This window comes from Pan troglodytes, chromosome 11 (genome assembly GCF_028858775.2).
Source record: "Pan troglodytes isolate AG18354 chromosome 11, NHGRI_mPanTro3-v2.0_pri, whole genome shotgun sequence".
Classification (NCBI taxonomy): Eukaryota; Metazoa; Chordata; class Mammalia; order Primates; family Hominidae; genus Pan; species Pan troglodytes.
In genome coordinates this window covers 5,297,522-5,310,179 of record NC_072409.2, presented here as the reverse complement: position 1 = coordinate 5,310,179, position 12,658 = coordinate 5,297,522, and the positions used below count along the sequence as shown (strand labels likewise).

Below are 12,658 nucleotides of genomic sequence, written 5' to 3'. Positions count from 1 at the left end.
CCAGGGGTAAAGCTGGGTGTAAGTGGGGTGAGGGGGGTATGGGGGACTTCTCCCCTGCTAGGCGGAGCTGCCCAGGCCTCAGAGTCTGCTGTCACCTGGGGTCCCCCATCTCCCAGCCATCCACCCAGCTGAGTCCAGCGCTTCCATAGCCCTCTCTGTGCTTTCAACAGAAGCTCCTCGGAGGCAGGGCCTACTCCTTCAGCACAGAACCCCTCCCCTGGAGCAGGTGCTCCCTATGAGGGACACAGAGGCCATGGTTCCATTCCTGCCCCTCTGCCCAGGAGGCACCCAGTGCCCCTTCAAGACTCCAGGCCTCTCCAGCCCAGTCTGTCTCCTCCAACTGGTCACTCCATCTGTCCACGCTCTTCGGGTCTGTCCCTGCTTGCCGGCCAAACCACAGGTGAAGGAAGAATGAACTCAGGGCTGGCCCCAGCTTTTCCACGGGTGACCAAGTGGGTGGGTGCCTGCCCGTTCCAGTATGACCAGAGTCTACCCCACCCTCCTCTCTGTCTTCTCCTTCCATGAAAAAGATGCTGCTGTCTCCAGGGCGGTGAGCACCAGGCCGCCAAGCCCTGAACCCATACCCCACCCCATCTCTGCGTGGCCAGGCAGACAGAACCACACTGTAGGCCTCTGAAGTCCTTCTGGGTCCAGACTGGAGAGGTCATCTTCCCACGCCCTCTAATCCTGGCCTGCGCCATTGGCTCAGAGTCCCACGCCCACTGGTGACCTCACAGGGCTGGAGTGACCCTGGATACGGGAGCTCCCAGGGTTGTCCGGCTGCTGGGCTCCATGCCCCTCTACACAGCTGGGAGTGTGGTGGCTCTGCCAGCATGCTCCGCTTCACCCAGTCTCCCTGGAGAACTGGAATGAAATCCTGTCCGTTGCAGCCTCTAGCTTTAGCTCAGATTTTCTGGAGTAACTATATCCCTATTCGATTGTGTTTGACATCCAGTCTGCCTGTGTCCCCACTGCCTGATGGAACAGACACTGGGGACACCGGCAGGCTGGATGTGCAGGTAAAAACCACCTTAGTGGCCAGGCACAGTGGCTCACACCTGTAATCCCAGCACTTTGGGAGGTCGAGGCAGGTGGATCACTTGAGGCCAGGAGTTTGAGACAAGCCTGGCCAACACGGTGAAACCCCGTCTCTACTAAAAATACAAAAATTAACTGGGTGTGGCGGGCGCCTGTAATCCCAGCTACTTGGGAGTCTGAGGCAGGAGAATCGCTTGAACCTGGGAGGCAGAGGTTGCAGCGAGCCAAGATCACGCCACTGAATTCCACCCTGGGTGACAGGAGCGAAACTCGGTCTCAAAAAAAACAAAACAAAACAAATCACCCTAGCTAGGGTCGAGCACACGCCCCCTTTATTATAAACTGCCTCAAACCCTCTTAAGAAGGAGGTGGCTAGTCCCCTGAGAGTGCGGCTCACTTTGGGGTGCAGGAAACCGAGGGAGCCTAGACCTGCTCCATTTCAAAGGCTCACTCTGGGGGCCTGAGTGAGGAATTGGCTACATGTGGTTGGGAGACATCAAGGGACCCAGGACCCCTGTGACCAGAGAAAAGGGGTCTAGGGCGCCTTCACACCAGGGTATTAGAAATGCTACGTTAAGGGCAATATGCAATAAACGGGGGACTGGCGCGGCAGGGTTCAGGCACTCTGAGTCGGGCTGAGGCTTCAGAGCCTGCCCCGCAAAGGCACGGCTGCAGAACGTGGCAAGCCTGCCGGGCCCTGCCTTTGTAACTGCGCCTCCCCTCCCCGTCTCACCGTTCCTATGCCGCGTTACTGTGAGATCCTGTGTGCTACTGTGTGCACAGCCCTCTGCAGTTCACAGTGGCCTTTCCACGTCCCTTTTCCGGTTGAATTCGCTTGACTGACAGGGAGGCGGGACAGGGCTGGTCTGCACGCTAGTGAAGCACTGGTGGCTGCAGGTCTTTGGGTCCCCATCCATGGCAACCCCCAGCTCCGTGGTCAGCTCCTCAGGCAGCTGATATCCTTGTCCAGTGTAGAAAAGCGGATCAGCTTCAGGCTGGGTGGCTGGGGCTTCCTGTCGTCCCAGAGGTACTTGGGGGACAGCACCTTGGACGGCTTGTTTGAGATGAAGTGACGGTTTAGATGGCTTTCCTCCCGCCAGGCTGCCATGATGCCATTGGCCTTGTCCGCCAGGATGGCCATGTGGCAGCCCCTAGTAAACTCATATACCCTGGCCACCTGCCCCCCGAAGACTGCCCCACCATAATAGAAGTCCCCTTCGCTGTCTGCCACAAAGGCAGTGGAAACACGCCTGCGCTCATAGGGGAACTGCTGGCGGGAAACGGCGTAGTAGCTTGGGTGAATGGCAGCCACCAGGTCTCCCAAGGTCTCAGGGCCCCACGGGTTCCGAAACACCATGTCCACATCAAGGCAGAAGAGGTAGTCCACCTCCCGGTGAGCCCTCTTAGCAATGTGCTGGCTGATGGTCTCCATCCGGCGCATGGATGTCTCCTCCCAGTGGGAGTGACCCTGGATGGGGATGGAGCTGAGGAGCCGGTGGGGACCCAGCGGGATGCCGGGAATGGCTGCAGGGTTGTCAGTGAAGATGTAGTAGTGCACCCGGTACCCACGCATGAAGAACTCCTCGGCTGACTCCAGGAAGGACTGGATGAAATGAGTGTACCTAGTGATGATCACCCGGTCACCCACTGCTACACCAGCAGCCTGCCAGGGTCCCCACTGTATGCTGGGGTCAGCCAGGCTGGGGTCCACTTACCAGCTCCCTATCTCAAGATGTCACTCTGCTCTGGCCCTCTGGGTCCTCATTTGTCCAATTCCCAAAATGCTGGTACCAGCCTCTTACGGCTGTTGTAAGCATGTTCCTGGTAGAGATTCTTATGCTCCTAGGCCAGGTGAACTTTTACTGAGCAATTTCTAAGTGCCCAGTGACGTTCTAAGAATTCTTATGATCTTTGATCTGCATAAGCATGCCCATTTTACAGGCAGGAACATTGAGGATCACAGAGAAGAAAGTAGTGCAGAAGCAGGTAAGTGGATGAATCAAGGGAAGGCAAGTTGAGCTAGATGCTGGGGGCATGGAGGGGGGTGTGGTTGACACAGCCCTGCCCCCAGGCCAAAACTCATTGGACAAGGGGGTCACCTGACCCTAGGTGGACCATTCATCATCTGGCCATGCTTTAGGGCCCCAGGAAGTTCCAGGAAGGAGTCCCAGAGGCCCAGAGGGAGGCTGCCAAGCGGCAGCTCCTAAAGGAAGGCCAGGTGGGGTCATGGGAGAGACGAGGGCAGAGGAGGGGTCTAGATGAAACAGGGAGGGGCAAGGGGGCCTCCTGACAAAGGCTCCTGCTGTCCCCTCACCTGGACTCTGCATCCTGTCTATGCTAGAGCCAGATCCCCTACTCCAGGAAGCCCCCATCCCACTATCGCACCCTACACTGTACTTTCTATCTGCTTGGCACCTGGTTCCGAGCCTCCCGGGTGCCCAGCAGGGTCCTGTGTGCCCGTCTGGTCTGGTCTCTTCCCAACTATAAACTCCCGTGGCTCAGGGAGACCTCCCTCCCCTTCCCCAGCCCACTACTCACTTCCCCACGGCAAACACCGTGACCCCAATGGTCAGGTTCAGTGGCTGGTAGATGTGCTGCAGGAGCTCTGGGTTGAAGGTTCCCTCGGAGACGATGGGCGCCAACCAGGGTGTGAGTGTCAGCAGCTGTGTGGGCCTGGCAGCAGGGGGGCCGTGGGCACTGAGACCCTCCCCTGTGAAAGCCTAAGTCTCATCCCGGCCCTGGCTCTCACACTGTGTGACCCGGGGCAGCTTTGTCCCCATCTCTGGGCCTCCCTTTCCTCATATGGAAAGTGGGGATAATGATAGCCACCTCCCAGCAGGGTTGGGAGTACCAAGAGTTAACGCACACCAAGGAGAAGCCTGGCATTATTCATGTGTGCCAAGCCCCTAATAAATGAGGGTCATTAAAAAGGGCAAGACCACGTTGTTATGAACAATGGCCTGAGCACCTCCTGAGTGCAAGCACGGTGCAGATGTTACAATACCTCTCATCTGCTCCTCCAAACTCCAGTGAGCTAGGCACTATTATCCACCGGCACAGAAAAAGCTCAGAGCAGTTGGGTACGCTGCCCAGGGTCACACAGCCCAGGTCCCTGACTCCCAGCCCTGTGTCTTTCCACAGTCCCTAACTCTCTGGGCCCCAAGGCCACCCTGATGTTAGCACCTCCACTATCCCACCTTATAAATCAGAGCTCTTTTGTCCCTTTCCCCCGCCCCCATCAGGCCTCTCCATGACACCTACCTGTGCTCCAGCAGCTTGGGCTGAGGGTACTGTGACCTGCAACCAAGAAGGACCAGTGGTGGAGGAGAGCCACCACCCTCACGGCCACAAAAGAGGAAATGCCAGTCTCCTTACCATACCATGGGCTGGAGTGGCTTCTCCCTCTTGTAGTGCAGCTTCATGTTGCTGGTGGCAGAGGCAAGAAAGAGCCATCATCATGGGGCTGGGGACAGAGACACTCAGCACAGGAAGAAGGAGGAGTCAGAGGCCCCTGCGGGTGGGCACCCAGGGTCCATGCAGGCTCCCTCTGACCTTCCCCCACAGCCCCACCCGACTCCACAGAGGAGCTGGGGACCCCTACAGAAGTGATCTGTCCAGGGTCACTGAGAGAGTAAGTGGCAGGGCAGTGATTCGAACCCAGTGCCGCCTGCTCCCAAGGCTGATGCTTTTCCAACCATGTCGCTCTCGTTGTCGGAAAGAAGATTTGAAAACCTGCAAAGGGCCAGGCGCGGTGGCTCACGCCTGTAATCCCAGCACTTTGGGAGGCCGAGGCGGGTGGATCACAAGGCCAGGAGTTCAAGACCAGCCTGGCCAAGATGGTGAAACCTCGTCTCTACTAAACATACAAAAATTAGCTGGGCGTGGTGGCGGGCGCCTGTAATCCCAGCTACTCGGGAGGCTGAGGCAGGAGAATTGCTTGAACCCAGGAGGCAGAGGTTGCAGTGAGCCGAGATCACACCATTGCACTCCAGCCTGTGTGACAGAGCAAGATTCCGTCTCAAAAAAAAAAAAAAAAAAAAAAGGAAGAAAAGCTGCAAAGGCCTGGTGACTGGGACCTCGGGTGAGCTAAGAGCTAATTAACCTGAGCCCACTGTAATGGTCAGTTGTAGGCAATCCTCCTGCCTTAGCCTCCTGAGTAGCTGGACCTGCCAGGCACTCATTACCACCCACGGCTGATTTTTAAAAATTTTGTAGAGATGGGGTCTTGCTATGTCGCCCAGGCTGGTCTGTGAAAGTATTTTGTAGATGTGATTAACATTCTATATCAGTTGATTTTACATAAAAGAGAGTATCCTAGACAACCTGGGTGGGACCGATCCAATTGGTTGAAAGGCCTTAAGAACAGAACTGGTGGCCAGCCCAGGTGGCTCACACCTGTAGTCCCAGCACTTTGGGGGCCCAACGCGGGCAAAGCGCTTGAGCCCAGTAGTTCAAGACCAGCCTGGGCAACATGGCAAGACCTCGTCTCTACAAAAACAACAAAAATTAGCTGGGTATGGTGGTGTGCACCTGTGGTCCCGGCTACTTGGGAGGCTGAAGCAGGAGGATGGTTTGAGCCCAGGAGGTGGAGGTTGTAGTGAGCTGTAATCACACTACTGCACTCCAGCCTGGGCCACCCACAAAGTGAGACCCTGTCTCAAAAAAAAAAAAAAAAAAAAAAACAACTTCACCTGTGGGCTGTGGTGTCTGCTCCTATCTGAGTTTCAGCTGCTTAGCCAGCCTCACCATCACATAAGTCAATTTTCCTAGGTATGTTGGCCATCTGTCTACCTTCCTACCTCTTACTGGTTCTGTTTCTCTAGTGGAACACTGACTGCCATTTCTCTGCATCTGCAAAATGGGCAAAACCATCCTTAGCCTTAGCGATGTGGTGAGAGTTACACAAGGTGTGTGAGGGGCTCTTGACAATGTCCAGCATGGAGCAAGTGCTCAGTAAGGTGAGGGATCCTGGGCAAGTCTTGGCAGGCAGCCTCCATGGTCAGTTTCAAGGTCAAACTGGTTGGAGAAGAAAGAAGGGGGTCCATGAAGGAGGTGCCAGGGCTGCCGGGTCAGACCCCTGGGCTCACCTCTGGCTCTGCCACTAACTGGTCCAGGGACCTGGAGCCAGACAGTTGACCCTGTGAACTTTAGTTTCCTCATCCACAAAATGGGGACAATAAAACCATCCACTTAGAGTGTTTCCAGCAGGTGGAAGCGAGGTGCAGAGAAGGGAAAGACCAGCCGGGCGCGGTGGCTCATGCCTGTAATCCCAGCACTTTGGGAGGCCAAGGCGGGCAGATCACAAGGTCGAGAGATCGAGACCATCCTGGGCAACATGGTGAAACCCCATTTCTACTAAAAATACAAAAATTAGCTGGGCGTGGTGGTGTGCACCTGTAGTCCCAGCTACTTGGGAGGCTGAGGGAGGAGAATCGCTTGAACCCGGGAGGCTGAGGGTGCAGTGAGCCGAGATCCCGCCACTGCACTCCAGCCTGGCGACAGAGCAAGACTGCATCTCAAAAAAAAGGGAAAGGCCACCCAGCCAGCAGCAGCAACAAAAGGCCCGAGGCCGACTGTCCCCAGGCAGAAGCTCATAAGGATCCCACCCACTGATGACACAGTAGTCTGCCAGGTTCTTGTAAGTTTCTTTTCTTTCTTTCTTTTCTTTTTCGAGGTGGGGTCTATCTGTGTGGCCCAGGCTGGAGTGCAGTGGCACAATCTCGGCTAACTGCAGCCTTGACCGCCTGAGCTCAAGCGGTCCTCCCACACCAGCCCCCTGAGGAGCTGGGACCACAGGTGCCCACCACCACACCCAGCTGTTTTTGTATTAATATTTTGTGTACAGACTGGGTTTCACCATGTTGCCTAGGCTGGTCTTGAACTCCTGAGCTCAAGTGATCTGCCTGTCTTGGCTTCCCAAAGTGCTGGGATTACAGGCATGAGCTGCCTTGCCTGATCCCCTGTGAGTTTCAATACATCATGTATGATGGGGTGGCTGAAGCCTCCTTGAACTCTTCCACCTCTAGGCTATGCTCTTTTATTTGTGGTAAAGTATACAAAACACAAGATTTACTACTTTAGCCATCTTTAAGTGTACAATTCAGTGGCATTAGGTACATTCACATTGTCATGCAACCATCCAACATTTGTGTCCAGAACTTTTTCATCATCCCAAAAGGAAGCTCGGTCCTCATTAAACAACAGCTTGCCGTTGCCCCGCCCCCAGCCCCTGGGAACCATAATTCTACTTCTGCCTCTATGAACTTGAGTATGGAAAGTACTTCCTATAAGTGGAATAATAAAGTTTTTGTCCTTTTGTGATTAGTAGCTACTTTTTTTTTTTCTTTTTTTAGATGGAGTCTCAGTAACCTTGTCATCCCAGCTGGAGTGCAGTGGTGTGATCTTGGCTCACGGTAACCTCAGCCTCCTGGGATCAAGTGATTCTCCTGCCTCAGCCTCCCAAGTAGCTGGGACTACAGGTGTATGCCACCACACCCCGCCAATTTTTGTATTTTTATTAGAGATGGGGTTTCATCATGTTGGCCAGGCTGGTCTCGAACTCCTGAGCTCAAGTGATCCACCAGCCTCCGCCTCCCAAAGTGCTGGGATTACAGGCATAAGCCGCTACACCCAGCCAAGTTGCTACTCTTGAATCAACAATTTTTTAAAGTCAGTTCGTCAAATTGGCCCTCTGCCCTAGTTTCCTACAAGAAAGCATGTTTCAGGGCCCTGCTCAGAAAGCCCTGGGATTCCAAGAAGCGGTCAGGAGTTAGAAGGGGTACCAAACAGCCCAGCATTCTGCGCCTCCCTGGCAGCGAGCTCCTCTTTTCTCTCCACAAGCCCAGACACACTCCAGCTGCAGTGAAGAGTTACACACAAGAATACAAAAGCAGGCCGGTGTGGTGGCTCATGCCCGCAATCCCGGCAGGGGCGAGTTGGGACGACCCCTTGAGGCCAGGAGTTCCAGACCAGCCTGGGCAACATAGTGAGACCCTATCTCTACAAACAAATAAAAAAAAATTAGCTAGTAGGTGTGGTGGTGAGCACCTGTGGTCTTAGCTACTCAGGAGGCTGAAGTGTGAGGATCACTTGAGCCCAGGAGGTCAAGGCTGTAGTGAGCTGTGATCGTGCCGCTGCACTCCAGCCTGGGCAACAGAGCCAGACCTTATCTCCCCCCGCCACGCACACACACAAGATAGACAAACTGGAAAGAAAAAAAAAAGTTGTAGGTATACTCAGCCAAGAGTGATGATAGAGAACCCACAAACAGACCAAACAGAGAAGGTGGGGAAGAAGCACTTCACACAAGAAAAATTTCAATTAACGGGAAGACATAGGGAAATGAGAGTCTCACTAGTAATAATAAAATAAAATAAAATAAAAATTAAGGCCAGGGGTGGTGGTTCACGCCTTTAATCCCAGCACTTTGGGAGGCCGATGGGGGGGCGAAGCCTGGCCGAAGGGGGCAAAGACCAACCTGGCCAACATCATGAAATGCTGTTTCTACTAAAAATACAAAAATTAGCGTATGTGCCTGTAATCCCAGCTATTCAGGTGGCTGAGGCATGACAATTGCTTGAACCCGGGAGGTGGAGGTTGCAATGAGCTGAGATCACGCCACTGTACTCCAGCCTGGGTGGCAAAGCGAGACTCTGTCTCAATATAATAATAATAATAATAATAATAATAAAAATAAATAAATAAATAAAATTTATACCAAAGAGGATAGCATTTTCCCTCTCCCAATCAGCAAGGTAGGTTCATTTTTGTTTTCATAACCTCTGGTATTCCCAGCAGTAGCCCAGGTGTACTACACGGTGGCTTTGCTGGGTACTGCTTGGGCAGGGCACATGAATGAGTGACTGATGTGCTGTGGTCCTTCTGGAAATAACCCAATGAGTTGGATCAGAACCTATCCACATCCTCCGGCCACTAAGGGAACATATCTGAACAAAGTGATCTTTGAAATGGAGAAAGGGTTATGCTGCTCATCACAAACTAACTAAGAGCCCTGGGAAATTGGGAGCAACCTAAATCCCGAGAGCAATTGGTGGTGGGAAAGAGAGAGGGGCTCAAAAATTATGTGTCAGTCCCTGGGTGGAATAAGATGATGGTGACCGGACCGATGCAGTAGCTCATGCCTGTAATCTCAGCACTTTGGGAGGCTGAGGCAGGTGGAACACTTGAGGTCAGGAGTTTGAGACCAGCCTGGCCAACATGGTGAAACGCCATCTCAAATAAAAATACAAAAATTAGCCAGGTATGGTGGTGGGTGCCTGTAATCCCAGCTACTTGGGAGACTGAGACAGGAGAATCTCTTGAACTGGGGAGGTGGAGGTTGCTGTGAGCCAAGATCGCGCCACTGCACTCCAGCCAGGGTGACAGAGTGAGACTCTGACTCAAAAAAAAAAAAAAAAAAAAAAAAATACTCCTTAGGTGAGGAGGACTTTGGTCACATGTTCATTTGTTCCTTGAATCCATGGAACACAAAGTTGAGCAACAAGGTCAAGTCCTAAAAGCACTGAACACAACCCCTGCTGGTCACCGGGAGCAACAGCAGGCTGTTTAGGGGCATCTTTGCACTCTGTTCTCAGTGGCCAGACACAGCAAGCAAGGCTCACAGCTGTGCAACATGTGGACGGTCAGACCATGCAGGGGGCTGCAAGGATGCTGGAAGACCGAAATGGAAATTTCACTTCACGCTTGTCACAGCCCTTAAATTACATAAATACTATTGCATTTATCAGAAACATGAACTTAGGAATCAGGAACCGGCAGATGAAGTGAACTTAAATACTCTCCTGTCTCCCCAACTGTGAGCAGCCCTCAGGGCCCCCAGTTCTCCTAGCCACACCCATACTTACAAGATCTCTGGGCAGGGGAGATAATAGGGGACATGGGAGACTGGCAGCCAGTTCTCAAGATACACCCTGTGAATAAAAAAAAAAAAAAATCTGTTGATCCACTCTGCACCAGAGGCTGAAAACGCACCTCATGCACATCATTGGGAGTGCAGGTCTCCCACAGTGCATTAGGAGGCCAGATCCCCTGTCATTCTGTAGGTCTGGCTGACCTTGGAGGACAAAGCCTGCTGGTATTCCTGGCATGTGTCACAGGGCCTGCCATGCAGTCATTCATTCACCCATAGAGTCATTCATTCCTAGGGAGTGTATATTCTTGATGCCAGGCCCCCCACACAAACAGCAGGGTGAGGGGCAGCCCCAGGAGCTTCATGGAAGGACAGAAACAGAGGGTGAATTTGGGAGCGTGAACGGGGATTCCCCATCAACATTGGTTGAAGGATGATCCAGGCAGAGAAAAGAGCAAGTCAAAGGCCAGGAGGCCAGTACAAGGCAGAATTCAGAAGCCGGAGACACTAGTTGGGTCTTGCTGGGGCTGGGGTTGGAGAACAGGTGAGTCAGGAGGGGTTGGTGGGATCTGGAATCCTATGAGGAGATCAAGGTTTTGGGGTTGATCTGCAGAGACAGGGGGAGTCCTGGGTGGGGGTAGAGACAGGGAGAGTCCTGGGTGGGGATAGAGACAGGGGGAGTCCTGGGTGGGGATAGAGACCGGGGGAGTCCTGGGTGGGGATAGAGACAGGGGGAGTCCTGGCTGGGGATAGAGACAGGGGGAGTCCTGGGTGGGGATAGAGACAGGGGGAGTCCTGGGTGGGGATAGAGACAGGGGGAGTCCTGGGTGGGGATAGAGACAGGGGGAGTCCTGGGTGGGGATAGAGACAGGGGGAGTCCTGGGTGGGGATAGAGACAGGGGGAGTCCTGGGTGGGGATAGAGACAGGGAGAGCTCCTTGGGGCAGACTCACCACAGGACACTGAGGCTTGTGCCCGCCAACAGGCAGAACCCCAGACCCAGGGCCAGTCTCCGGCGATGCATTGCTGGGGGCTGCACCTGAGCCTGGGCACTTGTAGAGACCCCCACCGGCCTGGGCGGATGAGGCTGTCCCCTCGCAGGGATGTCAGGCTCTGAGCCTGGTCTCTGAGGTCCCAGGAACACCTGCAAAGGAACACTTTTGTTTTTTTGAGATGGAGTTTCACTCATGTCAACCGGGCTGGAGTGAGTGGCGCAATCTCCATTCACTGCAACCTCTTCTCTTGGGTTCAAGCGATTCTCTTGTCTCAGCCTCCTGAGTAGCTGGGATTACAGGCATAAGCCACCATGCCCAGCTAATTTTTGTATTTTTAGTAGAGAAGAGGTTTCTCCATGTTGGTCAGGCTGATGTCCTGACCTCAGGTGATCCACCCGCCTCGGCCTCCCAAAGTGCTGGGATGACAGGCTTGAGCCACTGCACCGGGCCAGGAATGCTCTTTATGGGGAGACGGTGACCCCAGCCCTGCAGCCCTGCCCTCCCTCGGTCACCCACTGCGGTCATGTGGACTCTAGGTCCCGCTGGACCCCGGGCTCAGCTCTGGCAGCTCTGGGAGGCGCACGGTGGCAGTGGCTCGGTGCTCAGCTGTTGCTTCCAGCTGTCCTTTGGGAGAGGGGCTGGGACCGACTTCGCGGAGGCCGCGAAGGCGGATCCCTGCCTTGGCTCCTGCGTCTCCGTACTAGGTCCATTGTCAGAGGTGAGCCGAGGCCGCCGGGAGGGGCGCATGGGCCAGTCCACCGTCCGCTGGAAATCAAGCACCGAGGCACAGCGAGGACACACGCAATCCCAGCGCAGGATGCACGGGAAGGGGCGCCCAGGATTCCCCGAGGGGAGCGAGGTGGCCGCTGTCCACCTCTCCGGGAGGCAGGGCCCGGGTTCTCCACGGAACGATGGGAACGCGCCTCAACTCGCTGGCTCGTTGACCTTGGGCCAGTCATCCCCTGCTCCCGGCCTCAGTGGATGGGGGGCGGCACGCGGCGCCCGGGGGGAGGACACGCGGGAAGGGCTGTAAAACGCTGGGCGCAGCCCGGGCCACAGTGAGCGGAGAGCGGGGGTCCTGGGGATTAGGCCGCTGCCACTCGGGAGTGTCCGGCAAGCCCTCTCCCTCTCTCTTCCTCTGGGGCCTCAGTTTCCCCACCCGGGCCTCCAAGCCCCGTCTTGCCCCCGCCTCCCGCGGACGCAGAGCCCAGCCCCGAGCGCCGCCGGCCCCAGTCCGTGGTCGGGACCCGGGACCCTGGGTCCGAGATGCGCACCTCCTGGGCTCAGGGCCCTCCTCCTTGGCCCCTTGCGTGGCAGGGACTGGGTGGGGCCAAGGGAGCGCGACTGTTCCTACGGGGTGCAGACTTGCTCCTTGCTGCCGGACCGGCGTTAGGACGGTTGGAGGGGCGCCACCCCGGCGCGGAAAACGGACTCAGCTGGCCTGGGCCCCCGCGATACCCGGGCGATCGGCGGCGCAGGCGGAGCTTGGAGCAGGGCAGGCAGCGGGGCCGCGGGCCAGACAGAAAAGGGGAAGACAGACAGGAAAGAGGACAGAAAAGAGAAGCCAGACAGGAAAGAGGGAGCCGCAGCCCCGCCCACCTACCGCAGGCCCCGCCCCTGCGGTCCGAGAGCCCCTTCCCTGCGGCCTGGGAGCAGGATCCCGGGGGACCGAGCGCCTGGGCTGACCCCTGGGCCTGGCTTCCGCTAGCCGCCTAGAACTCTGCCTAGGATGCAGCAGGCGCAGCTCGGGGGGCCAA

The 12,658-nt window shown here is 55.5% G+C and overlaps 1 protein-coding gene across 28 annotated transcripts; it reads right to left on the bottom strand.

Moving 5' to 3' along the window:
- Positions 1 to 1,348: 1,348 nt before the first annotated feature.
- On the bottom strand, positions 1,349 to 12,451 carry GBGT1 (globoside alpha-1,3-N-acetylgalactosaminyltransferase 1). Of its 28 annotated transcripts, none has more exons than XM_063787481.1 (7): positions 12,176 to 12,451; positions 10,860 to 11,050; positions 9,903 to 9,968; positions 4,419 to 4,464; positions 4,300 to 4,335; positions 3,577 to 3,711; positions 1,349 to 2,660 (listed from the first exon to the last, which is right to left on the bottom strand). In XM_063787481.1, exon 7 carries the CDS (start codon positions 2,609 to 2,611, stop codon positions 1,976 to 1,978), a length of 636 nt encoding a protein of 211 aa, XP_063643551.1. In that variant the 5' UTR covers positions 2,612 to 2,660; positions 3,577 to 3,711; positions 4,300 to 4,335; positions 4,419 to 4,464; positions 9,903 to 9,968; positions 10,860 to 11,050; positions 12,176 to 12,451; the 3' UTR covers positions 1,349 to 1,975. The 28 variants fall into 28 exon arrangements, with proteins under 28 accessions (XP_063643551.1, XP_009455868.3, XP_063643546.1 ...); XM_009457593.5 differs by having other exon boundaries at positions 3,577 to 3,748; positions 4,419 to 4,501; positions 12,176 to 12,450; XM_063787476.1 differs by having other exon boundaries at positions 1,349 to 2,641; positions 3,577 to 3,748; positions 4,414 to 4,464; positions 12,176 to 12,450.
- Positions 12,452 to 12,658: the final 207 nt, after the last annotated feature.